Source organism: Apostichopus japonicus, chromosome 9 (assembly GCF_037975245.1).
Source record: "Apostichopus japonicus isolate 1M-3 chromosome 9, ASM3797524v1, whole genome shotgun sequence".
NCBI classification, from domain to species: Eukaryota; Metazoa; Echinodermata; class Holothuroidea; order Aspidochirotida; family Stichopodidae; genus Apostichopus; species Apostichopus japonicus.
The window spans coordinates 23,838,564-23,866,354 of record NC_092569.1 but is presented as its reverse complement, the minus strand read 5'-3'; the positions used below and the strand labels follow the sequence as shown (position 1 = coordinate 23,866,354).

Genomic DNA, 27,791 nt, shown 5'->3' with positions numbered 1-27,791 from the left:
CATATCTTTTCCAATGATGTGCACTCAAAGACAGGTGCGTTTTGCACTTCCGAGTTTTGTATCCCGAACAGTTTGCTTGCCCCCTTCCTTTCCTAGCCTCCCCTTTGCTTCAACACATCAACGACATCTCGCAAAGGAAAAAAAAACACACAAAAAGCAGTTACCATAGTGTTGGACATAAAGCTTTGAACATTGACGAACCTGCTGTTCCGTCGAAAGCTCCTAGGTCAGACAAGCGATAATTATCGCTCTCGTCGTTGATGCGGAACGTTTGAAACTGAGCGAAGTAGTGATCTCTAACACTATTCCCCAGATCAATTCGGAGTTGATACTTACCTTGATTGGTGAGGTAATACAACTTGTCGTTACCCAACCAAAACTCGTGATTGGGCTTACCAAAGCCTTCTTTATAGCTTGTCCAATTACGATCAAAATCAACCAAACCATCGACACGGCGTTGGAAGACCTGGTAAATAAGGGAAATTTAAAAAAAGCATTGCAGCAAAGGCAACATGACTCAAGCAATTTATTTCAGGAATCACTGCTTCTTCAAATTTAACTGATACCACACATTAAACGAAGCAAATACAAAGACGATGGAGGTTGTTGTACTGACTTGAATTAGTGAAAAATGTCCGTTCTCTGGCCTTGCTTCAGTACCGTGCATTTTTCTTTTCGAAGCAGTTTACTCGGACCTATGAGCCGATATTAAATTGTGTTGGGCTACCAGGGTAGGCTATTTATCAGGTAAGTTTATAGAGCTTTTAAGGTATCCAAAATTTAAACAGCTGAATAAAGAAAATTAACCGGAACCACAATAATTTTAACTGAAACCCAACAAATAAATATTTCCCATTTCCCTACTTCAGTTATATTAAACATGAAACAAATAAAGTACATCGTCTATACTATAGGTTGAACATACTAGACTCACCATCTATACTCCTCCGTCAGTCATATTATATATATATATATATACAATATATCGCACATACTATAGGGTGTCATAATAGACTTACAGTCCACCCTCCTCCGTCAGTCATTTTATATATATATATATATATATATATATATATATATATATATATATATATATATATATATATATATACAATACATCGTCTATACTAGGGGTTAAAGGGGTTAAATATGATTCCCAGTTAAATAATTTTTTGTTTTGTTATTCCAGGGATCCTGTCGTGGAGCACTTCAAAGAGACTATGAAGTCCCGGGTATCATATAGGACTTTAACGTGTATGTATTAAGTGTAATAGTAATAGATCGAATACATCGTAAATCGATTAAGAATACATCATAGACTTACCATGTATCATTCTCGTCCAAAAGTGTACTAAATATCATCTATAACATATAATTATGATGTCATACTAGACTCACCGTTCATCCTCCTCCGTCAGTCATATTATACATATACAACATATCGTCTGTACTATAGGATGTCATACTAGACTAACCGCCCATCCTCCTCCGTCAGTCATATTATACACAATATATCGTCTACACTAAAGGATGTCATACTAGACTTACCGTCCATCCTCCTCCTCCTTCAGTCATATTATACATATACAATATGTCGTCTATACTATAGGATGTCATACTAGAATTACCGTCCATCCTCCTCCGTCAGTCATATTATACATATACAATACATCGTCTATACTATAGGATGTCATACTAGACTTACCGTCCATCCTCCTCCGTCAGTCATATTATACATATACAATATATCATCTATACTATAGGATGTCATACTAGACTTACCGTCCATCCTCCTCCGTCAGTCATATTATACATATACAATATATCGTCTATACTATAGGATGTCATACTAGACTTACCGTCCATCCTCCTCCGTCAGTCATATTATACATATACAATATATCGTCTATACTATAGGATGTCATACTTGACTTACCGTCCATACTCCTCCTCCGTCAGTCATATTATACATATACAATATATTGTCTGTACTATAGGATGTCATACTAGACTTACCGTCCATTCTCCTCCATCAGTCATATTATACATATACAATATATCGTCTATACTATAGGATGTCATACTTGACTTACCGTACACCCTCCTCCGTCGGTCATATTATACATATACAATATATCGTCTATACTATAGGATGTCACACTAGACTTACCGTCCATCCTCCTCCATCAGTCATATTACAGAAGACTTCAAATGGTGGTTCATTCCAGTTAGTTGGTTTGATAGTATATATACCATCAGTAATGAAACCAGCATTGAACACATCCAGACAGTCACCCATTTGTATAATGGTACATTCCTCCCCGTTGCCAAGGTACCCACTACTACAGTAGCACCTATGTGTTTCTTCGCGCGTCTCGCATACTGCATGTAAGCTGCAAGAGTATCCTTCGTTCACGCTTATCAGTCCATCAGTACAGTTATACATTACTGTACAGTCGTTGTTCACAAGAAAAGAACCTGTCTGAAATAAATTAAGAATAACCATAATTAAATTGGTCACTAATAAACTAATTAAGGCCTTTTTGTGAAAACGCGTACTGCGGTATTGATTGCGGACGTCTCCAACAATCCGTGTATTCATCCAATTGTGAATATTAATTGCTTGCATAACCTAATTATATAATTGGCAAAATCCATCGAAAAATGGATTTGATCGTCTCTAATGCATTACTGAATCAATCGTTTTGAAAATTGGAGAATAAAATTGGTGATTAAGAAAATTAAGAAAATTGGTGATTAAGAATCGTTATATAAATGTAATTTCTGCTCTATATCGGTGGTCCTTAATCGTTCACACGTTATTGCCCTGCCCTATCATGTAAGTCAACTACACTGATGTTGCCAACGAAATGCATCCTCAGGTCCACACAATAGTTGTTACCATCAAACTCCTTTTAGCGATGTAACGAAAGCCCAAGTGTGTGTGAATGTATGCATGCATACATTTTACAGAGCCATATACCCACAAGTTTCTAGTATTCAAAGCGCCAGAGAGCGAGAGAGAGAGAGTAGGAGGTGGAGGGGGAGGTGGAGAGGGACAATAATAAAAAACAAATGTAAAATTTATCTTTCGAATTTCTTCTCTTTTGATTTAAAATCCTACTAATTTCGTTTAAATACAGTCCTGTAATTTGAAATAACTTTTATCTCACCAAAACAGATACATTCTCCCCTGGAAGAAAACAATTCTCCCCGATACTTTTCTGTGTAGAGGGAACTGTTAGTGATGCAGTACCAGTGTTGGTTGATGAGGTTATTGTGACTGTTTGAGTTGTTTTTCCTCCCTGGTAGGTGGTTCCACTATTCGCCGTGCTTCCTGGTTTGTCATTTGTAGTTGCATCTTCTTGGATGGTGGTTTCACTTGTAACACCGACGTCTTTTTCGGTGGACATTGCGCTAGTCGTGTCTCCTTTAATGTTTTCAACATTAATTGTGCTCCAACTCGTCCTACTCGTGGGATCTGATGATGTGATGGTTGACTCTCCCATCATGCTATCACTGGTTTTAATGTCCTCCTGACCAATAACAGTTGGAAGTTCTGGTACAGCGTTGGTATTGGTGTTGGTGCATTTAAAGTAACCAGGGATCCCGGAACCATCCTCTGTTTTAGATGAAAAGGAGATCGAAATACCAAATATCAGAAGAACTTTCGTCCCTTCGCAAATTCCAACCAAGATGGACTTTCGTTTTTTTTTTCATATACAAACATTGTTCTAGTTTGATTGAATATAAATGATTCATTTTTTTGTGTATCATAGAAAACATGAATTATGTATTATGTTCCATCTTACAGAAGGGAAGTCACTTAGAACAAAGTTGAGTAAATAAGACAAGATTTAAGATCATAGTTAGCTATCAAGGCTTCAATCAATTGACCTGTAAGTTTAGACTATTGAATACAATGCCTTTGCCTTATCGATCTATTCTGTCCCATTATACATCTCAAATATATGACAATATTTGTTTAATTACAAAATCACCAGGCTGAAGATTATATAGCGTACGACTATAACGTACAATAGCATTTAAGAATTGTTTATATCATGTATTGTTTAATATGAGGAAATCCATTATCCATAATCAGGTAAGCATATGAAAACGTACTCATTCTTTTGAAACACTTCTACAGCTTTTCACAATAAATTAGTCCGAGGAATTTCCTTTTTCAGAAGTTATAATTAATATTATAAAGAAAAACGAAAACAATTCTACTGAATTTCATGTGTGCTCATTTGTTCTGGAATTGCCAGATGCATTTACAAAGTACAACCAACTTTGAGAATGAAAACGTGCTTCGCCATAGGCAATGCCGTGATGACAAGGTATTGAAATACTATTAAACAATCTTGCTCAGTCATCGAAATATCCGAGAACACCACTGCCCAACCCTAACCCCTCCCTAAACCACTTAACTACAAGCCCTGACTCTAAGATGCTAGTACTTGCGAAGGATGGAACAACTCGTTTCAATTGATAATAATAATAATGATGATGATGATAATAATAATAATAATAATAATAATAATAATAATAATAATAATAATAATAATAATAATAATAATAATAATAATCAGTTATTTGTTCGACGCTTAAGCGACCACAATGTGGGAGAATCCCGCAAGGTGTTATGGATTAAAACATACACGTCGTGTGGCTTCCAATTCAAGTTTAAACTCAAATTTGTAACTCGTTAGAATTGTTTAAATACACATAATTATCGTCACTTAGAAGTCATGAAATGACTCAATTTACTGACTATGTACTTACATCCCCATAGGCCTAGTTATACATGATGAATATCTTCCTGAAAGAAATACGAGGACAGTTTATCGCAAAGATGATTTCTGTTGGATGAACGGATAGTTCACAAAATGAAATTTGAAGCTGACACAGAATCAAGTAAAAAGTTAAAAGCGTCTTACCTTTTGCCAGTATTTTAATCGCCGCATTTATCACCAGAATTATAAAAATGGGACATTTATGGAGCTTCATTTTCCTTCCTATTTTGTTATACCTAATATGCAATCTGTAAAAACTTGCTAAATCCTTCTATCGAATATTAAAGAAAAAAGATGAGATTTGCTAGAAAACCACTTGAAATTGCATATATCTTCTTTTGTGCAAATTCACATTTATCCATCATTGCGGAAGAAACGTAAATATTCTTGTGAATCCTCAATTCCACCTTATGTATATTTTCTCGTTGTGTTCTGAAGGATTTTCATTCTTTCGAAGATGTGCGGCAATAGAAAACCTATTGCAAAAAAATCATTTTAGATCAATACGTGTTACAATGGATATACGGTAGATTTGAAGTATGTAATTTCAGATATCTAGACATCTATTCATCAGAAAGATAAGTAGTCTTGGAAATACAAAAATTTAGCTTTATATATGTTTTTCACATAATATTGTCAAGGATTTCTGACCTTCGGTAATGCATAAGGCATATATATATATATATATATATATATATATATATATATATATATATATATATATATATATATACATATATATATATATATATATATATATATATATATATATATATATATATATATATATATATATATATATATATATATATATTTATTTATATTCATTACATTAGGTTTAAAGGTCTTAAGTCTTTGTTGAGGCCGGTGGTGCAACACTTAATGCGAAAGCTCTAATCGTTTTTTTTCCGTAAATGTTCAGTTACGGATTTGAAGTTCGAGGCAATTAAAGTACATTTTAGGTATTTCACAGAATGTCTATAAAGATTGATATGTTCGGAAACGGGAAATCCTGCAAAATTATCACGAATTGATTTTTGTGTGTGATTATTAAACGTAAGCGGAACCGAGAACCCGTTTCACCACGTCATTGCTCTATTAACAAAGAACACAGTAGAAAATGTAACTAACATTGCTGGAATCACAAGAGAGGGAAGGGCTATTAGACCATACTCAACATTGGCAATATTTACCGTTTATAAACCTGGGGTAATATGGGGGCATATTTGGCACCGAGGTTTTCAGCCACGGAAATGATCTGCGGACGTGGAAACTTGGTATGGAAATCTAGTGGTAGTGAGTAAAAATCTTGGTTTTTTTTTTTTTTTTTTTGGGGGGGGGGTTACGAAAACCTAACATGGAGGAGGGGGTACATTAAAGCATTCTCATATAGACTGATCGTCTTTGAATAAAACAAAATTTGTTTGATAGAGCTAATAAAGGACTTGATGACCTGTTATGAAGATAGTAATATTAAAATATATCACTTATTGTGTATGATGTCATCAATAATTACTCCCACAGTAAAATCACGCAAGCTCACTACTACAACAACAGGGGCGTATCCAGGATTTTCCAATAGGGGGGGGGGGGGCGTCAGGCATGAATGATCGCCGTCCTGGGGGATGGGTCTAAGGGGAGGGGTGGACAATTTTTGCTTTCGAAGAAGGGCTGAAATGCAAAATGGTGCCATATGCATGGGCGGCGATCCGTACTTCTGAGTGGGGGGGGGGGGGGATATGACCTTGTTGACTATCTAAGCGTAGCGCCACCATAAGTTGGCGCGAAGCGTACAAGAAAATTTTGGGATTAACAAACCCTCTAGATGGCCGGAAACGGCACTTCCCGAGGTTTCCAAGCGGCATATACCCAACTTTAAAATAGGGATGTCATGTCCGAAATATCTCATAATCAGGATCCAAAATACCTTTTTTTTAATTTCGGGTGTTATTTTGGGAAAATTGCCCCTGTCAATCTTGTTTCAGGCGCAACGTTAGAATGTTCGAGAGCTCTTTTATATTATTCGATGAAGAAAATGGCCTGATGCAGGCTATTATAGGCCTATACACATGCAATACACAATTACACATAGTTACATTCCTAGGTACCGATTGCTAGGGCATCCAGGTGAAACGTATTAAGCATTACCCTGGTAACATGAGATTCTCAGCTGTTCGAGGGAACATGTACGTGTGTAGGCCTACTATAGGGCCTATATGAATACTATGAGGGTGCATATATGTACTATATCAATACCATGGGCGCGATAATACATTTTTTTGTTATAGGGCCAATGAAGCCTACAGTCAACTATTCTTGCATTATAAAGACGCTTTATTTGAAAAGATCGCACTGCGTTTATGGTAGGCGAGAAATGAAGCTAAAAAAGAGCCGTACATTAACGATGATGCATAAATGTAGGCATGAAAATATTCTTATCCCTGGCATTTGGTGGGGAGGGGATATGGTGTATTACATCCCCTCCACCCATTTTCATGGGGGATATATCCCCCTTCCCCCCAGGATCGCCGCCCATGGCCATATGTGATCCATTTTTCGACCTTAATAATAAGCAACATTTCCAGTAAATATGGACACAAAATGCACAATTTAGTATGGCTGGCATGTCACTTAGTGTTTATAGTGATAATACAAACACAATTACCATCTATGTTTCTAAAACTATTATGCCGCCGAGCTTCGCCAGAACCTTTTTTTGGCAAACAAAAAATAAAGCATACGGGAGGGGGGGGGGGGGGTTGAGCGATCACCGACATCTCACTTTAAGGTCGTCATCATTTTTTAAATTTTTTTTGGCTAAACTTTTTTTTTTGGTGACGGCCAATGGGGGGGGGCGCTTGTTGGGCCCCCCTGGATACGCCCCTGCAACAATACCTAGTTTAAACCTAAGCAGCCGGTTACTGAAATAAATTGTACAATTATATGATTTAATGTATACACATAAACCCACTAATACTCAGAAATGACTGATTGATGTATGCGTACACAAGACTTACCGTCCATCCTCCTCCGTGAGTCATATCACAGAATACGTCAAAGGGTGATGTATTCCATTTTATCGATTTAATGGGGTGTAGACCCTCGGTAGTGACATCCTCATTAAACAGATCCAGGCAGTCAGTTATCTGCTTACAGGTCTGTCCGTTACCTTGGTAACCCCTAGTACAGTAACACTTGCGTTCACCGCTGCGTTTCTCACAGACTGCATTAGCATCACAACTGTATCCTTCATTCACGCTGATCAGCCCATCTGTACATTTAACCATCATTGTACAATTGTGATTCACGTACAATGAACCATTCTAAAAACAAAACGAAAGGGATAATTAATAACCAAGCTTCCATATCTTAACTCTTAAGAAATATTGAAACATGCAGACTGATACAAGAAATAAGTAATCATCATTCTACATGAATTCCACGTATTACATTCCAAACCTTGTGTTCTTTCACTTCGAGGAACAGAGGTCAAGTCGTGACTGCAGTGAGTCACTGAATTCCATTTCGGATTACTTGACTCTTTCTGTTACTAGTTACGTTTGAAATATAATAAAACCTGACACTTTCCTAATTGCTAAAAAAAAAAAAAAAAAGATGTCAAAGAAACTTTGTTGTTACTTCCGCTGCATAAATGTTCCTTTTCATTTGCAAACCTCAACATATAGTCGAAATTATGTCACTTTTACACAGCAGAATGGCATATATCTTTACATTACATAAAAGAATGGAATATCTGACATTGCAATTGTACACACTTTTCTAGTTTCTTTAGCTAACTAATTCCTTGGAAAAAATGCTTCGGCTGTTTAAATATTTAACTGAAACCTGCTGGAAATTGGAATTTGACTTTGAAACGCAATAATCTTTAATAACTGTGAGAAATATCACACCCTAGAATTGAGGACAGAGATATCAACCAGCAGATGTCTAATATAATTTCACCACATTTTTCGTCCTTTGCGGCACTTTAATCTGACAGTCATTTCTTGATTAATATCTTACATATAATTTGAATGGTATATGCTGTCCATATTTTAAAGCTTTTCTGACAGAAATATCACATCAATAAAGACTAGTGGTTTCGTAACGAAATTGATCTGGTTGGCTCATTATAATTTTGTAACCAATACATGTGACGCTAAATTTTAGGACTGTAGCTACTCTCATGACAGAAAATGGACATATGGCATTACATGCAAGAGAAATCATATCTCTCATTGCTATGGGACTGCATTATTATGGTTTTTAAAAAGCCCTATTCGCGGGCCACAGAAGAGTTGTTCGCCAGACGCGTTTTGCACATCCGTGATTTAGACGCCATATTTTAGTTGCGATCAGTAAAAACGCGAAAACGAGTTGTAAAACTGTATAGACATATGCCATTTATTCGTCATTATTATGACTTCTAAATTTTAGCCAGACAACTATCTCCTTGTCGTATTTTGCTTATAATGAGGACAAACGTACCGTACACATCTCAGTTACTAAAATAATCGATTCGTATTTCAAGGGTGAAAGACTATCGATTAATATTTGTTTTATATAAAGTATCTCCTAGTCGTAACGATTGAAGAAGAATATGGTTTGCATTGTTGTATTGTATCGCTTTCACAGTGCAACGGAATATTTTCCCCTCAAAAAGACCTTGGGAGGTCGAGTTGTAAGTGATTTCGCATTTATACTCAGAGGTTTCACTTATATCTGGTTTCATTAAAGCAGTGATCACAAAGTCATATATGCGATAAATCATACTTAATCACTTACATTACTAACTGCAGTTTGTTTCGCCCTATTCTCTCATGTATGAGCCGATTCATATCGTAATCCTTCTTCATTTAGGTCATTACCATTGTTAAACATTTATGTTTTCGCTAATATTATTCATATTACACATTTTTTGTTCTACATTTTTGGGAAATATTTCTATACATCATTCATATGAGAAATGTGTTTAAACTTGAACTTGAAATACAGAATCGTGATCACGAAAGTTTTAGACTAACATTTCATAGACTGACTGTCTCGGTTGTTGTTAAATCTTCACAGGCCGGAAAACGACTGCAGCGTTTGTTATCGATTTAGAATTTCCATTATGTCGAGAAAAACTGTTTGTAAATCATTTGCAGGCTCATGTAAACTAGTGCCTGTACTATTGTATTTTTACAACCTGCCAGGTGGTTTTAAAATTGATTGTCGTAGTGTCTAATATATTACACGATACTTGAAACCTCATCAAAATATCGACGTCCTTATTAGGAAAGCGAATTACACATAATGCACATGAGAATCAACAACACAGGAAAAGTGATCTTAACAATACAAACCTATAATTTTTTCATGACTTTTGAACTGACTCAGCATCGAAATAAATCGTTGAAGCTATGTCATGTAACAAGGTAAAATGTAAAAGCTAATTAGAATGCATTGAATTGAAGAGAGAATTTTCTGTTAACACTTTGTTTGTCTTAAGCTGTTATGTCATGTTGTACGATGATGTTCGACCAGTACAGGGTGGAAATAAACAGGTTATCCTATGTGTCCAATACTTTACATACAAACAAACAAAGAGAAAGAAGGATATTACGCCAAGTAAAAATATTAACACTTTAAACAGAACAGCTATTCAATTAAGGAGTATCAACAAATTAAGTCCAATGTTTGATTTGTACAAAGAAAGACTGATATGATTTATTAAAATAGAAAATTGTATAGGTTGTACACCATTATAAAAATTATCGGCTGAAAGTTTCAAATATTTACAACCTTTTTGTAATTTAAAAAAAAAATCCCATATCGGAGATTATCCACCTGCATATGAATGTATTATCATACCCAGTTTACGAACACTACACAGTATTATTATATGAACAAGGATATTTCGGGGTTCGGGGTAGGGGGGGGGGATACCGTGGAGGACCTGTTGGGGAAGGGCGAAAATTCCAATTTAGGTAGAGCAATACCCCTCACTTTCGAATAGTTTTAAGATGACTCGGAAATGTTGGACTGTAATTATAAATGGTAAGTTTTACATAATTTATTTGAAATAATTTCATCCATGAAATATAGTTCATATGGACATATATTTCAATAAAGTTTTCATTAAAAGATTATCTTAAATTGAAGCAAAAACATTCTAATGTTCGCATTGAAAGAACAGTGGTTTCTTTGCCTTCTTGAGAATTGAAGTATCGAGGTTTTTGTCCGATAGAGATGCATTCAAAATGACCAAGAACTGCTGACTTATCCGCTGTTTCCGAGACAAAAAAGAGAAAAAAATGACTGACGTTTTCATTCCTTACTGTTTAAAACAAAAAATTATCACAAGACATGACACAATTTCTACAATCAGCTTCGGTTTATCTGTATAACAGATCTTAGAATAGTTTGTGACTGGGAGTTGTCATTTTGTAAATCTATATTATCATATTGCGACTAGTATCTGAAGCCATCTACTTTATCATTGTATTTTCCTTCATATATATGCAAGGTAGAATATTTACAATGTTGATAATGAAACCCCCATATGCCATCATTAGGTCGTGTTAAGTACTTCCTTATCTTAGATCAAAGCATTTTCAAAAACCCTGCTTATTACAGTAAATAAATAATGTAATAAATAAGGAAAAAACGAAAAAATTAAGGAGTGTGACTCAACCATGTCATATTTAGACTTGAAATATGTCTCCAATATAGTATGTGAAGGAACAGTAAATTGGGAAATCTCTTAGCTGTTCAGGGAAGATATTCATGACATATATAGCTCTATTCATATAAACCAATAATGAAGATAGCATGTTTGTATCATATTATGTAACATGCGGCAGTTTCAAGCGGCTTATCGTCCTGGACCAAACCAGGGCTCTTGACAAACTTAAAAATCGTAATATGCCTCGGCAGTACACTTTTCCTGCAACCAACAATATTATAGAAATGTGCTAACATTTTCGGAACTTATATTACGCTTGTCTTTTACTAATTTAAACAAATTGAACCAAACTTGTGTGAAATTCTATCACTCTGGGGACGATGTTATTCCAATATCATATGTAATTTAGAAGTTTTGACATTTCTCATATTAAATTTTATAGGACTGATACACACTTTGTTATTTTCTCTTGCTATAGTACTCTGCTAAGAGTGGAGCTTTTAAGATTATTGTTTCACATTAACGATCGCTTTCAACATAAAATGTGCTACTTAGTTTGAAATAACTTGTACTTATATGGGATTTTTGTAATTGTACTATCTGCATTGATTCGAAAAAGTACCTGTCGGCGGGGTTTGACTTTCAAAACTAGTTAGAAATGAAGACGCAATTTAACACTAATTGCGCGGCACTACTTTTAGTATAAGTCCTAAGTGAACATATTGTATTTTTGTGACATAATCTGGAACAACAGTGCTTTTAATTATAATTAACATAACTAAATTATTCTATTTAAAGTTTGATTTCATGATACAAGCTTTGGGGCGCATCTTAATCTAAAGTTAGCCCACTTGACAACTTTGTCGCTCTCAACATTGTAGTGCATTTAATTTTTCCTTTCTATCTTAAACGTAATGACATTGAATCGTCATCACCTGAACTAAAGGACTAACTAAACCTAGGGTTATGATTAGCATTTATCACATATTTTAAGTTTAGCTCAGTAGATTAACTCTCATGTTCGTTCGTCCGTTTGTTTGGTAAATTTGTGTCTGTATCATTATGTGCAGCCACCCCACACCAACCTCCCCCAACCTCACCCCACCCCGCCGTTCTACTAGGTGCACACAATACCATAGAATAACAACTTGTAAGCAATGCTTAAGCTGTCTAAAGAAAGGTTTTGATGATATGGATGCTACAGGAGGTCTCTCTATTGATCTGATACCTCGGACAATACCGGATTGACCACTGGCTAGATCACCACTCGGACAATCCAGATTGACCACTGGCTAGATCACCACTCGGACAATCCGGATTGACCACTGGCTATTTCACCCATAGCCACATATGATACTCTTGGTAAAGCTCTTCAAAAATAGGAAGCAGACATACTCACCATTTGGTAAAGATGGCTATCGCCAAAATTAATACCAACATTGTAAATACTGTAGACGGGAGATGCTTCATTTTCTCTTGTATGGAAAATTGCCTTAAATAAACGATAATTTATTTTCACAATATCAGATGAATAGTATCTTTTTGTGGTGAGCATCTGCTAGTCTTCGCGTCGTAATCAAAATGATATCCTGAGAAGTTTAATAGTTGCAGTATTAAATGGTCAGTCAATTAACACCAGTTTAAATCAGCCACTTAAACAACCAGCCGCATGATAATGTTATGTTAATATTGAAGTCTAAACCTTCAAGTTCATATAAAATCTCACAAGCTGCTCCCAATCAATAAAAAGTAAAACTGAGATACAAAAGATTAAAGGATATACATTTCAATTTTTTATTGACTTAAAATAGTAGCATATAACATATGATTCATTCTCTATAAGTAAACTTTAAGGCAACACAAGACGTCTTAATTGTTTTACATTTTCACAAGTACTTGTATAGGGTTATCATCTTTCGCTGTATAGAGGCGTTCCTATTAATGAATATCTTATATAATTGTTTAGTAAAATCTACCAAGAGCTACATTATCTGTCGTTAAAGCCATTAGTAAGTGACACCGTCAGCCATCACAGCTAGTATCATACACATATAAGTATTGTTATTATAAGGCTTACAGAGAATTGATTCGACATAAAGGACTCTGATTAAAGGTTTCGATATCAAACAGGATATTACGGGATGTGAATATTGATTGCAAGAAGGTTGTTATGATAACAATTTTCTGTATTGTCTTCTACATAAAAAGAAAACAATCACTTCTCGGAGATATTTAATGGTAAAAGCAATTCAAAAAGAAAGCAGCAGGCAAGATGGATCGATGGCTTTAATTGAAAATAAAACAGTTTGAATGGTAATTATTTTCTACAATGCAGTAATGGGATATCGACGTTTTCACTCAGTAAACATATGATCAAAATACACGTATGGATATAATGTTTTCTATATCACATAACACAACGCGATGCGAATATCCCGATGTGAAGGTCCCGAGTTTGAATCACTTCAAGATCAATGTATATCGTACAGTTACAGAGTTGTTGACAATTGACAATCCATAATCATGGACGTTATATATGAATCTAAGAGACTGGCTTCGGTCAGCTTGCGGCTTTGATAAGCCAATGATGGCTTCTTCGCGAGATCCTGCTTGTAGGAGGATTTTAGATACAAATACATACAAAATAGAATGCAATATATAAAGAGCCGTATATTAACCACATTTTTTTCTTCTTTTAAGTATCAAGGTTAACATTATTTGTTGTATTATGTATATTTGTGAATGGCCTTAAATATCAAGTACAGTTTCAAGTCTGACTTTTAGTCAAACTTGTAGTGAGTCTGTTCACCTGATCGTATCCAATTATAATTTCTTGTACTCTCACGCATAGTCTTGAACTGTCCACCATTATACTCATGCTGGCGGCATTTCGAAAATCTAGAATAGATTTTAGCAAGGGCGGCGGAAGCACATTTAATCTGGGGGGGCACCGACATCAAAGGGCACTTTGCAGAAATTCGATTGGACTGATGCAGCCTTATATTTAGTACCATTTATAACTCTTATTGTATTATCTTATTTGCGTATACACATCACTCCATCAATGCCCCCCCCCCCCCAAGGAAAATATGCATACTAGCACTGCAATTTCCAATGTGCAAATTGGGAAACAAGGAACAAGTTTTGTTTTGAGACAAAATGAGGTGAAATCATGCTAGTTGCTAATGTAGGAATCTTCCGAATTAGAGTTTATTTCTTGTCAATATCTTAACAAATCTTTTCCATTAGCTTTGAGTGTGACCCACAGAACTTCATTAAAAGTCGGGGGCGTAGCCAGGATTTGCAAAGTTGTATGCACGACTATCTGAGCGGAGCGCCACCATCGGTTGGCGCGGAGCGTACAAGAAAATTTTTGGTTTTACAAACCCCTCAGATGGCTGGAAACGGCCCTTCCCGAGTGTTCATTCTGGTTGTCTGGCCTCTTGCTAACTTGAGACACCTCAATATTTATGTAGAAAAAGGGCACATTTTTAACCTGAGGAAAAGTGGGGGGGGGGGCACGTGCCCCCTGTGCCCCCCCGGTTCCGCGGCCCTTGGATTTTAGTACAAGATTACATAATCATACATGCACTTAGAACCACTTAGAACCACACAGGGAGTTTATGCTCATTGGTTAATACCGGTGCCTTTCAATCATAAGGTCCCGAGTTCGAGTCACTCCAAGATTAATGTGATTAATTAATTGACAATTGACAATTCATAATCATGGACGTTAAGATATGAATCTAAGAGACTGACTTCGGTCAGCTTGCGGCTTTGATAAGCCAATGATGGCTTCTTGCGAGTTCCTGCTTGCAGGAGGATCTAAAATACATACATACAATACATAAACTTACTATTGAACAAACTGCTTTCTTGTTGAGTTGAACGGACAATTAGAGACACCATAGTTGTCATTTCTTTTCATGCTACAATTATAATTCGATGATACTTCTACTTAGTCAAGGCACGCCCCATGTATATAGTCATTGCGAATTTAGCAAAAAATCACGTGATTGCGTTTGTGTCCGGGTTCTGACAACAATTTCCTTCTAATTCTACGGACGTTAGTAATTACCATCCCTATAAAGAAACTCTATGGAATTACACATTCTTACCATGATACATCTTATTTCCATTTAGTTCCAATATGTTCTTCCGTACATATTTACTTTTCTTGACAATGCCAATTCTTGTTTGAAGAAATTCCATCAGTCGACTGAAGACGAACGACAGAAGAACAACGCTTTTCACAATGAAGATTATTACTCTTGAGCAGAGAGTTCATTTCCAAATATTGTTTTGGATAACAGGTTCGTTTTTGTTGCAGTTAACGGTGAGTCCTGAATATCTGACATGTTTCGTACGAAATTATTAAATTATTAAAGTCGTATGAAAGGTGGTAAAAACTTGATTGAAACTTTTAACAGATGTTCCTGCTTTGCAACAAGCTATTTCTGACGTCTTCATCATTTTTAATGAATATGGAAATATTTTTAACTAATATTTATAAATATTTTTCCATATTTAAATCTTAAACCACAAATGCTGACTGTTAGGACATTTGCTTTTTAATGCAGTGAAAAAATCAGATACAAATGTCCAGCCTATTTTATCTTGCATTTCAGTACAATTTTAACTACTTTTGGTACACCATAAGTTACCAGAAATACTTTAAAGCAAGTCTTAATGCCACGAGAAGAAATAGTGCTGGATGATATGAAAACATTCCACACGGTGCTTTGGCGTTGAAACGTGGCAAGCAGCACTAACGTTTTAATAAGTTATTAAAACATCTATATTTGCCAAAACAGATATAGCAAACGTTTCACTAATATATTTTAGAAGAAAAATATATAACAGTTAAGTTATTGTTAATAGTACATTATGCTCTCCTTAACCAACTGAATATATTAGGGTATGCTGAACATTAAATCAGAAAGCAACAAATCGTGCAAAGTATTTAAATGTGGTCTTAAAAACCCCGAAATGTTTGAAATAGTTATCTAGCCCTCAGTTCTCCTATTAAAAGTGGAATAAATTTGCCAAACCACCAATTAGTAATAATTTACTCTCTTTCCTTTAAGGGTAAATGTAGCATCCTTTATACAACTTAGAATATCAGGAAATATTTACTAACAGCTTGAAATATATTTGGTAACCGAGGATGTATGAAAACGACGAGTTTGAACGGTAAAGAGAAGCTCCTTCCAAACTAATAACCAATAAGAAGGATTTTTCTACAAAGATCAACACAAGGATGTTTACACATTAAAAGTATCGTGCGCAATAATTGTTTAGAAGAAGTTTAATCATTGCATTACATATCTCTCTTTTTCTATATTAAAACAAAATTAGCTAATTATGGAAATATATGGAAATATATAATACTTAGATATAGTTTCTGAAAGGCTTTTATCACCAATCGTTATTTACTTGATTAAAACCAGAGACATTTGTAGAACCGTTCCAAGAATATTGGTAAAGTTGGACGGACGTGATAGGCTTAAGACACCAATCCTGTATCTTTATAGAAACGTGAAGAATAAAACAATATTTCTGGATTTGCTCTAAGTTTAAAAGCAAATTTGATCTGCCTTGGCGTACGGTAATTTAAAAGAACCACTTCTTTTAATCGGTACCAATAGTTTTACACGCTACAATAGAAACAAATACATATTCAATTTACTTTATTACGTTCCACAGCTAACATCTATTGTTTTGTCTTCAAGTAAACGAGTTACTTCAGACAATTTGAAGTTATTACAGATACCGATCGTTAGCATTGAAATCCATTACGTTTTGCAAATACGCTTTCGTTTTCAACTCATTGGAACATAATAATTCATTCCTTTGCTAGTTTTTAGTTCTTTATTGACATTTATCAATGTACAGAATAATCTGGAATCATTTACAAAGTACGAGTTTTTGTCTAATATACGCAACAAACAGCGTTACTTCAGTTATGTACTTACACTACAACGACAATGAAAATCCACAATTAAAAGACAAAAGACAGTCTAGTCACTTTAACTTCTAGAGTTTCTTGAGTTTATTTCGTTTAGCAACTTTTGATTTTAAAGTCCCTTCTTTTAATAGTTTCTTACTTAATGTACAAACTTTTCTTTGGGCATGTCAGATTTCTTGCGATATCATTGACTAACATAAAATCTGTCCTGACATAACCTGTATATCCATACTTGAAGCTTTCCATTGTACATTTATATGGCGTTTAAGTTCTTCATTGCTACGAAATCTCATAATGTAAAAGTTTAGTCCAAAGATACAAGATTGCACTGAAATGAGGAGAGAAAAAAAAAGCTAAGTTTTTTTTTGTCCATCTCACTGCGACATCAAACATTTTGGTTTAACCTTAATCGCGTTAATTTAGTTTTAAACTTTCGACAATATTTAACTGTTATCATATCAAAATATGGCTGTACAAGTCAGGTACACCAATGCGTAGATGACTGTGTTGCCATTTTTATCAGTTAAATATAAATTGATCTATATACAGTTGTTCTATTTAGGTATTTTACGTGGAAAATGAAACAGACAGTCAAAAGTTTTAGAGATTAGGTTTCAAACCAAAATTGAATAATGTGAGCTAGACTTAACACATAACTTAATAATATTGAACATGTAAATTTATGTATCTCATGACTACAATCCCTGTAGAAAATTACATGTCTATAGACATGGAAATATGCCTTTGCGAGTTCCTGTGGTCCTAAGATCGTTGAAGCCGACTGGTATAAATTAGGCTTATAATATAATATGCTGATGAATATATTTAATTTTTTAATTTTTCAACTGCATGATCTGCGCCTGCACTTATAATTTATCCCTAGTTGTTTGCATTAAGGATGATAATTCAAGTAACCAGTAAAAGTATTTTTCGACACTGTTTAAGTTCACAGAAATTAATATACTGTATTAAGGAAATATATAACGTGTACATTATATTGCATACATCAATCGCGTAGTCTACGTATTGACATTGTTGGTCAAAATTTGTTGACAGATGTAAAATTAATTTTCAGTTTGAAAGAAAAATCAATTTCTTTTACCTTAGTTCCATATTGCTGACTTAATTAATAATTGCATATTTTTCATTCTGTATTTGTAAATATTTAAATGCTTTTTTTTCTTTAGGGAAGTTTCTTGTATATACTAAGATAATCCTTTTTTTTGCGTAAATATTACAAATAATTTGCAAAAACTTTGCAATGTTCTAGCATTTTTCTTACTTTTGTTTCTTTCTCAAATTACTGTGGGAACAAAGAATACTGTTTATTTAACTTCTGGGTTTTTGTTCATATGTTCTTATTGGAGATAGAAATATCGTTTTGTATGATAAATTACAACTGTCTTTTACAATTTTTCTCTCTTTGCATTAAGTCTGCTCAGCCAGAAAACAACCACGAGACCACCAAACAGACTACAGGTAAAATAATCACGATCGTAACACATTTTGTTAAAATAATTTGTTACTGTTATAAATAGGAGTCAATGTTTTAGTCAGTTTTTTTTTTAGAAGTGGTATAAGAAACTCAAACATCTATATTTATAAAGATATTGGATATAATTACACATTGGTAAAACAATTATCAGCCTGTGTACAAATACACAATACATATAAAGTAAAATTGAAGTTAACTCAAAAATAAAAGTCCGTGATGATATTTTTCAAGTTTGTTTTAGAGAATCCATAATGTATATCATGTTTCTTCAATATTTCTATTGCTGTGTCAATATCAAAATACGTAATAATGTACTAACATCCTTCAGAAGGGGACGGTGTGATGAATGTATCCAAATAAAACTGCAGTCACTACAACTAGGTATCGAACTTGTTAGCCTCTTAATTGTATTAGAGCCCAAGTTGGGAAGAAACCATAAACATTATTATTACATTTTTTTTTAAAATCAAGATTCATCCATTTTCTTCTACCAACAACCCGGGTTCCCCAGAGACTGTAAGGAAGTCCGAGATCAATGTGACTTAAGTAATTCAAGTGGAATTTATTTAATTAAACCAGAGACTTGTGTCGAACCTTTCGAAGTATATTGCGACAGTTCTCATGATGCCGGTGGCTGGACGGTATGTACCTGAGAGCAATATTGTACAGTCATTCCCGTTTTGCCATTTGGTTTACTTTATGCGATGAAATAACTAACATTTGATGGGAGAAATCATTTTGAAATTAGCTTGTTATAATGTATATTATTGTTATAAATAAAAAAGTGTTTATAATTGACTGTTATCTACACGAAGTGGTCTCTTTCAAATTAATAATCCAGTTGTTGGTTGCTGGTTATGGTTGCTGGTCGTTGGTCATGCGATGAAATAGCTAACATTCGATGGGAGATATCATTCTGAAATTAGCTTGTTATAATGCATATTATTGTTATAAATAAAACAAATTGTTTATAATTGACTGTAATCTATACGAATTGGTCTCTTTCAAATTAATAATCCAGTTGTTGGTTGCTGGTTATGGTTGCTGGTCGTTGGTCATGCGATGAAATAGCTAACATTCGATGGGAGATATCATTCTGAAATTAGCTTGTTATAATGCATATTATTGTTATAAATTAAAAAGTGTTTATAATTGACTGTAATCTATACGAAGTGGTCTCTTCAGACTAATAATCCAGTTGTTTGTTGCGTGTTGTGTGTATCTAGCGACAAACCCTAAAAAAAAGTTAAATATGGTAGTGGTATACACATGGACAAAGTTGTCCTAACGTAGAGTAATGTTACACTTATTATTAATCGTCTGAAAGTTACGAGTTCTCCATACAATTTCATTGACAGGTCATTCATCGTCGGTTTGAGAATGGATCGGTTGAGTTTAACCGTAACTGGGAGAGTTACAAAAATGGCTTCGGCTTTTTGTCTCACGAATTTTACCTTGGCAATGAGAAAATATCTTTGCTGACCAATCAAAACAAATACGAACTGATATTTGAGATTACAACTTCAAATGGTTCTACATTTCAACAGTCTTACGAGAACTTTCGAATTGGGGATGAGTTTAGCAACTACAAGTTAGTGAGCCTTGAAAGAAACTCTGGAACATTATTCCAATTCTCTCGTAAGTCAACATTCTACATTTGTCTTTGTAACTTAATGAAGTCTTTTTTATTTCCTTGAGAAGCCTTTGTCGACATTCTTTCAAAAGAGATTTAGAACTTTTCTGAACGGAACGTACAACTCTCGTTTAGCTTGAGAGCACTGTCCTGCTTTTAATGTATAAACAAATCTGACCCTATCTTTCAGCACAATTAAGACGTTCATGTTTTATTTAAAATAGCACAATTAACTCTTGGTTTCTGGACTAACTACAAAAGGAAGCAAAAAATATGGAAAATTTGTTTTTTTAGAATAAAATATATCCCGTATTGGACTTCTAATCAAACAATCGGTTGTACGTTTTGTCTTCTACAGATTTTGTTGATTGTCAAGACGCATATACCTCTGGCTTTAAAGATAATGGAATCTACAAGATAAAGCCGAACAACTGGCCTGGATCAGCTTTTAATGTTTATTGTAATATGACCGACGGAGGAGGATGGATTGTGAGTAAATGATTACAAACTTCTTTCATTAAAGATTTAACGACAGCAGTTTTCTCTGTTGATGTACTCAAATGGTATCGATTCATCTCATTTGGGGGTGGGGGTGGGGTTATGACTATATTAACGAGCTACAAAGATGATGCATTTTACTGCTGTGTTTTGGAGATTAACCTTTTCTTGTTAATGACCGATGGTCCTTTTTTTTTCAGTTCCCCTTTTCCTCGTTTTTCTTCATTTTCTTCATCAACTTCACATTGTGTTGAAATTTAGCAAAGAACTAAGGTACACTTTCGTAGGTTGGATGGGACGTTAAATGTTGGCGCTTGAAGGTTGGATAGATGCACACATGAGACACTTGCTTCTCTTAATGAAAAAGCGTAGGCCTTAAAATTAGCCCGAAAAATCTTATAAATATTGCATTTGACATGAACCACTATTTCTTCAATTAGCTCTTTCAAAGTAAGCGCAGTAAAATAACTGTTACAACTTGAACACAGTCTCCTTTCTTAGAGTAAATCCAAAACAGGTCGTAAAGATTTGAAACACTAGTCTAGTTAGGAAAAGTGGCATACTTTCCGTTCTTCAGGAAATATCGTCCCGTATAGGTCAACTTTCAAACAGAGTCAAATGACAGTTTGAAATTTAGAGATTTATGTTAGTGTAATTGTAGTGAAACATTTATTCTCACAAGATGTTAAAAAGATCTGATCGGTGTTAATATATATGTGTGTGTGTGAAGGGGGGGGGGGGGGGGAGGAGGTTAAGGAGCACTTTCCCCTGAAAGAATTTCTAAAATAAAATAGCCAAATTATATGATCTCTTGTCGTTCAAAAGGCTAAACCGGCACAATTTTGACAGTAAAAAGGATTGAACAGTATGTAAACCAATTTACTAGTTTATTTTTTGGGAAGTAAACTACACGCAAAAAAATGGAGTGTTGAATTTTAACACTTTCCAGGTGTAACCGTTCACCCTACACCTGAAGGGTTACTCTGACCCTGAGTAGGGTTACATAATTTATGTAGCGTGGATTTTTTAACACCTGCAGAAGTGTACTTTCAGTTCGAGCATTCTGATTGGTCAAACCTCCCGTCAGCTGGATTCTTAGTGTAAGTTAAGTGTTTAAACGATACCACCGTACCGTGAACACGCATTTACCGTACCTAGCAATACTTGTACCAGTTTGTCGACATTTATCGTTACTAAATGTACTATAGTAACCACAGCCATATATACGTTCAATCCACAAAACGTTACGTACTCAGTGTGCGATAACGAGCTACAATGGCATGAAATGACGTTATAGGAGACTGGGGCCTGGAAGAATTGATTGAAAAATTCGAAGGTATGTTTTGATATTATGTAAGTGTACATGACAAGAACGAGATATGCGCTTAGAGACCCACGACTAAGCTGGGTAGACGAATGCATTTGAATCGCTTGCGTTACGTAGACCTAACGTTAAAGTCATACTATAAGTTAATATAATAGGCTAGCTGCTGTTTGTCATAGTCAACTCATAATTGTCAACGAATCAGTGTAGCCTACATACAAGTAAACATTAAACGGAATTGCCTTCGGACGGACGGAGGACTTTGGTCTAGGCCTTTATTGTAATCTAGTGCATTCTATTCCTTTTTGTGCGTTAACCGTAACTTCGTATACCCTGCGAGTCACTTTTTTAAGTTGTACTAGGCCTACTACTAGGCCTAGTACTACTAGTAGGGTATACTTAGGCTATTTCAAGACAATGCATTTTAAATAGCATCGGGCATGGGCCTATAGTTACGCTGGTACTATGTTCAATAAGGGATAAACATATATTCATGTAATGCAATATATAATTACCACTAATTGCCATTTTAGCTTGTAAGTTGTAGCAAGTAGGCCGAAGCTGATGTGGATTGGTGATACTTTTAGACCTAGGCCCAACTATAATTTAGCTATTTTATGGAAGTTAACTAGCTGTTATAATTCATATCAATCTACACAATTGCATACAGTGGGAGTGAGCATTATTTTAAGCATTGTTAACATGATGCATTGGTTATAAAAGTTGCCTACCTTGTCTGATGAAAGTTTAATGCAAGTTCCTGTTTTGACAAGTAATCACTATAGGCCATCTGGCTTTCTAGATTCAAACGTACTTGAAGAAGTTAGAATCACAACTGATTAAATTGTGGGCATTTTCTTTAGGAATGTTCATGTTTTGTGAGGGGTACATGTAAAAAACTGCTTATGCTCCAAGAAGGTTTTAACACAACTTCATTATGATGGGAATTTTCTTTTCTTTTCTTCGTTGTTACTTAGGAAGCATCAACTTGGAATTCTATTTGCAAAAGATTTCAGAAAGACCTCAGCAATATGTGTTACTTCTTGGAGGAAGCAAAATATACCCCAAGCAGTCATTTGTGATCATCCAGAGACATGCCCTACCCCAGAGGACATTTATGAAGCCATTGATGTTTGCTTCAAATTATTCTACGTGTTAAATCTGAATTATACCAAATTGCAAGTCTCGGTGCCTGGGAATTTTTCCAAAAAGTTGTCTACAAGTTGCCTGGTGGTGTGAAACGCAACCAGATTCGAGATTTTTATGCTCACCGTGCCGACAAAAAAGACAAAGTTACTGCAGTTTAGCAGTTGTCATAGACAGAACTCCATGTTTCCTCATCTCACGGATCAGAATGTATGTAAAGTTGTTGCTTATTTGGAATTGTCTTTGGGAAGAGTTTTTTCTTTGTGTTTAATTTGGAATACCAAAGGCACGAGCCAACAACAAAGACAAAGTAACTGCAGTGTAGCAGTCATCATAGACAGTACTCCACGTTTTCTCATCCCACGGATCAGCATATATCTAAAGTTGTTGCTTATTTGAAATTGACTTTGGGAAGAGTTGTTTCTTGCGTTTAATCTGGAATACCAAAAGGCATTTGCCAACAACAAAGACATAGTCACTGTAGTGTAGCAGTCATCATACACAGCACTCCATGTTTTCTCATCCCATGGATCAGAATTTTTCTAAAGTTGTTGCTTATTTGAAATTGACTTTGGGAAGAGTTGTTTCTTTGTCTTTAATCTAGAAACCAAAAGGCATGTGCAAAAAAAGTAAAGACCAAGTAACTGCACCGTAGCATTTGAAAATGTTGGCACTTTTAAGTTGACTTAATTCCACAAGACAATACTTTTATAGCCTAAATTGTTCGTTTTACATTTAATGGGATATAATAAATGGACCTCTGGAATAGGAAGGTCGTAGGGTGTTTAATTGCTGAAAATCCCACATTCTGAATTGTTTGTGTTGTCATTGCTTTTTGCTCTCTCTTAAATGTAACTTTCTGCTGCGAGCGATTCAAACATGCATCCATATTGTTTACCTAATTACTAAGTAATAATTAACCTAAAACCTGTATAAAATATTTACTAAACGGATGCGATGTAAACATTTCTGGCAAAATTTTACATAACATTATTGTATTTGCGTTGCATAATAAACATGTAAAACTTTACAAACCAGCAGTTAAATATACATCCAGAAGTATAAACGAGAGAGCACTATTGTGTGTTGAGAGTCCATTAAGTATCATCTTGACACAGATGACAAATGAACACTATATGGTGGTAATTCTACTCACTGAAGCAGAACTTTGACACCCAGAAGGCCAAAAAATGTGCACTAGAGTGTTAATTATACTCCCTGAAGTGCAATTTTGACACCCAGAAGTGCTAACAAATGAACACTTTATGGTGTTAAATTTACTTCCTGAAGTGTCATGTTGACACCCAGAAGTTTTAACAAATGAACACTTTATTGTGTTAATTTTACTCCCTGTAGTGTACCTTCAACACCAGGAAGTGTTATTTTGACACTTGTATGGGTGTTGTTAAGGTAACACTCGCAAAGTGTTATATTATGTTACACTTCTGAAGTGTTAATTTAACCCGGTGGGTGTTGTCCCTAATCCAAACAGGGTGGGGTGTTAAATTCAACACTTTACGATTCAAATTTAACACTTCATTTTTTTGAGTGTAGCTACATAAAAAACCCGAAGTTTTTTCCCCTTCCGAGGCTATTGTTTTTTGTTCTTCTTCATTTCGCGGACTTTTAAATATGTTTTATCTGCTGAGAGACTAAACAAATAGTTCCTTCTGTAAGGTTAACAATTCGCGCTTTGTTTTCCTCTTTGCTTTTAAAATCATCAGGTTGTTCAACGTCGCGTTGACGGAAGCGTCGATTTCTACCTCGACTGGGATAACTATAAGCAGGGCTTTGGAAATTTAAATTCCGAATTTTGGATTGGAAATGAAAAGCTGCATTTCTTAACGAATGCAAAAAGACAAGAAATAAGAATTGATTTGGTGAACAGGAATGGAGCTCCATACTTTGCCAAGTTTGACAACTTTGGCATTAATAACGAGACGGACAACTACCGCTTATCAGTAATCGGAACTTACAGCGGAACAGCTGGTTTGTAACACTTACAGTTTACGATTACATATGTATTTAATATTGTACATGAAAAAAAATAAGAGGCAGTTCAAGAGTTTCAACTGGGGTAGGAAGGGAGGGAGTGTCATAAACCTCGATGGGCATGGAGATATGTGACTTTGATTGGAGGGAGCAATATTGATCCACGCCCTTGCAAAGCGACGATCTTTAGTGTGCAAGTTCATGCAGCAGTTATTTCTGTTACAACATGTTGGCAAGTGTGACCTTTCGCAGCTCTTTGCATTTGAATACTCTTGTGCTTATAGGAATGGGCCAAAAAAGTGTTAATATCAATTTTAATATATGTTATGGTGTTTTCTGATCTCATTCGGATTCTACATGGGACAACTTAAAGCTACTTGCTAAGAAGAAACAATCAGGACACAGGAGGTGGGGTGGGAGTGGTGGTCCCAAACTTGGATCAGAATTCAGCGTGGTCTTACAAAAGAGTAAAAGTGAGTAAAAGTGCAAAAGAGTAAAACTAAAAAGGAAGAAACCGAAATCAAAACCGGTCTCTCTGTTTCGGACGTCTACATTTTCAAGATGTCAGGTAATATTAGGCTACTAAAATGATACAACGTCAGGGGACTTCACCATTTTGGACTTCAACGGGGGTTGTAAATACAATCCTTTGAGGTTGAATACCTCTATGCCATATATATTTCTGTGCTTCAAGAGAACAACAACACGGCAATGTTGCAGCTGAAGTCCCCGTAAACCCAACTAGAGCTTATATACACATTCCAGAGAACATTTCGAGTAAATCCTCTTTACAACATACATTTCTTTCTGAAAAATGCAGCTGGCAGAGACTTTACCCCCGCCCCCTCACCCACCCCAACCCCTGTAATCATATTAAATAACAGTGTAGCACTGTAATTATGGATAAAATTACCGCTTTTGTTCCAGGATTATATTTCGGTCTCAAATAATGTAGTCGGTATCGAAATCGATCTATAGGCCTACCCTCATGAAATAATGGTAAATGTGAGCCCTTGTCTTAAGAAAGTTGGAAAAATGTAAGTTATAAATTCAGAGATTTACAAAAGCAACAATAAAACATTATATAAAGTTTTAAGACACAAACGGTTATTAATTGTTCACGATGTGTTATATTGTATGTAAATCTAGAGACATATAGGTGATTGAATGTAACCTATTTTATCTGTATAAACCTTCCCTTACTCCTGGCAGTGGATCACAGTATGTGCTATTTGAGGTTGTCTGCACTAATGTTCTTGAACCGCTTTACTTGGGCTATTAATAATAGTCTTCTTAATTAACCCATTGAACGTTTTCCCATCTGTTTATTCAAATCATCTTTGCAAATATTTTGTATATTAAGTAACGTATTTTCAAACTTGCAAGAAGAAAAGGAAAAATTCACGAATGAAAAGCAAGAATAACAACAACGAAGAACGTAATGTTGATTAATTACTCAAAACTCATATAAGGCCTTCTACCATGTCCACTAGAGAACATTGTATTTCTACGTGAATGAAACTTTATCTTGTGCAAAAATTAATAACTCTCTTAAATTTTCTTCACTGAATTTAAAATAATTTTTAGTGGGAAAATTATCAGAACTTGAAAGTAATTTAAATCCGATAAAAAGTCCCCGTGGAACCAACGTAACCTGACACAACTGGATTGTTCGCTTAAAATGACAAGTCGACAAAATATATCTTTAAGATTATATTACAATGTTATCAGGATGTGGTTTTGACCAAAGGATGCGGAAAATGTTCAGCACATTGCATTTGTAACTCGGATATTTATTTATTTCATATTATATTTATATTAACAGATTCTAGAAGCAATCCTGATGGTTACGCATTGCGTTATCATCTGGCCCGCCCGTTCAGCACCTACGACCGTGACAACGATCCGTGGAGTGGCAACTGTGCCATTAATCGACACGGAGCTTGGTGGTATAATGAATGTGCAGCTTCTAACTTCAACGGAGAATACTTTGGACCCCGCGACAGTTATCGAAGCATCGAATGGGAGACATTACCAGGAAGCATCTACAATATTCAGTTTACGGAAATGAAGATTCGTCCCTTTGCGGGTTAAACTGGTCTATGCATTTTCCGAATCTTCTATATTAAATCTGTCTGTAATGGTCTTGAAATCTCGAACCATATTTCAAATCTGTGAAAATTGTTTAATGAGAAAATAAATCAGTAACTGTCGACCCGACCGTATCAGCAATTTCTTAAAATTGATCTGAGCGACGAAAGGGCTGGGT

At 35.2% G+C, this 27,791-nt stretch overlaps 2 protein-coding genes across 3 annotated transcripts in view; one reads left to right on the top strand and one right to left on the bottom strand.

Annotated features, from left to right (window-relative positions):
- Positions 1-27,791, bottom strand: part of LOC139973033 (fibrinogen-like protein 1) — a 62,147-nt gene that overhangs the window by 2,526 nt on the left and 31,830 nt on the right. The window contains exons 2-5 of one of the 2 annotated variants that reach the window (XM_071979381.1): positions 7,817-8,122; positions 3,174-3,622; positions 2,171-2,482; positions 202-466 (exon numbers count right to left, since the gene is read on the bottom strand). In XM_071979381.1, coding sequence (XP_071835482.1) covers positions 202-466; positions 2,171-2,482; positions 3,174-3,622; positions 7,817-7,823 — 1,033 coding nt within the window. In that variant the 5' untranslated portion in view covers positions 7,824-8,122. Of the gene's footprint in view, positions 1-201; positions 467-2,170; positions 2,483-3,173; positions 3,623-4,943; positions 5,255-7,816; positions 8,123-27,791 lie in introns of those variants that run through there. The other variant, XM_071979380.1, reaches the window with a different exon arrangement.
- Positions 15,670-27,737, top strand: LOC139973034 (fibrinogen-like protein 1). Its single transcript, XM_071979382.1, has 7 exons — positions 15,670-15,802; positions 18,868-18,913; positions 19,401-19,570; positions 20,288-20,567; positions 20,921-21,051; positions 25,255-25,519; positions 27,348-27,737. The coding sequence occupies exons 1-7, from the start codon at positions 15,722-15,724 to the stop codon at positions 27,614-27,616; spliced, it is 1,242 nt and encodes a 413-aa protein (XP_071835483.1). The 5' UTR covers positions 15,670-15,721; the 3' UTR covers positions 27,617-27,737.

Bases quoted from the DNA above. Each gene is read 5' to 3' on its own strand.
- LOC139973034 (XM_071979382.1), top strand. From the start codon at position 15,722: ATGAAGATTATTACTCTTGAGCAGAGAGTTCATTTCCAAATATTGTTT. The intron at 15,803-18,867 runs GTGAGTCCTGAA...CTTTGCATTAAG, and splicing joins CGTTTTTGTTGCAGTTAACG to TCTGCTCAGCCAGAAAACAA. The intron at 25,520-27,347 runs GTTTGTAACACT...TTATATTAACAG, and splicing joins AACTTACAGCGGAACAGCTG to ATTCTAGAAGCAATCCTGAT.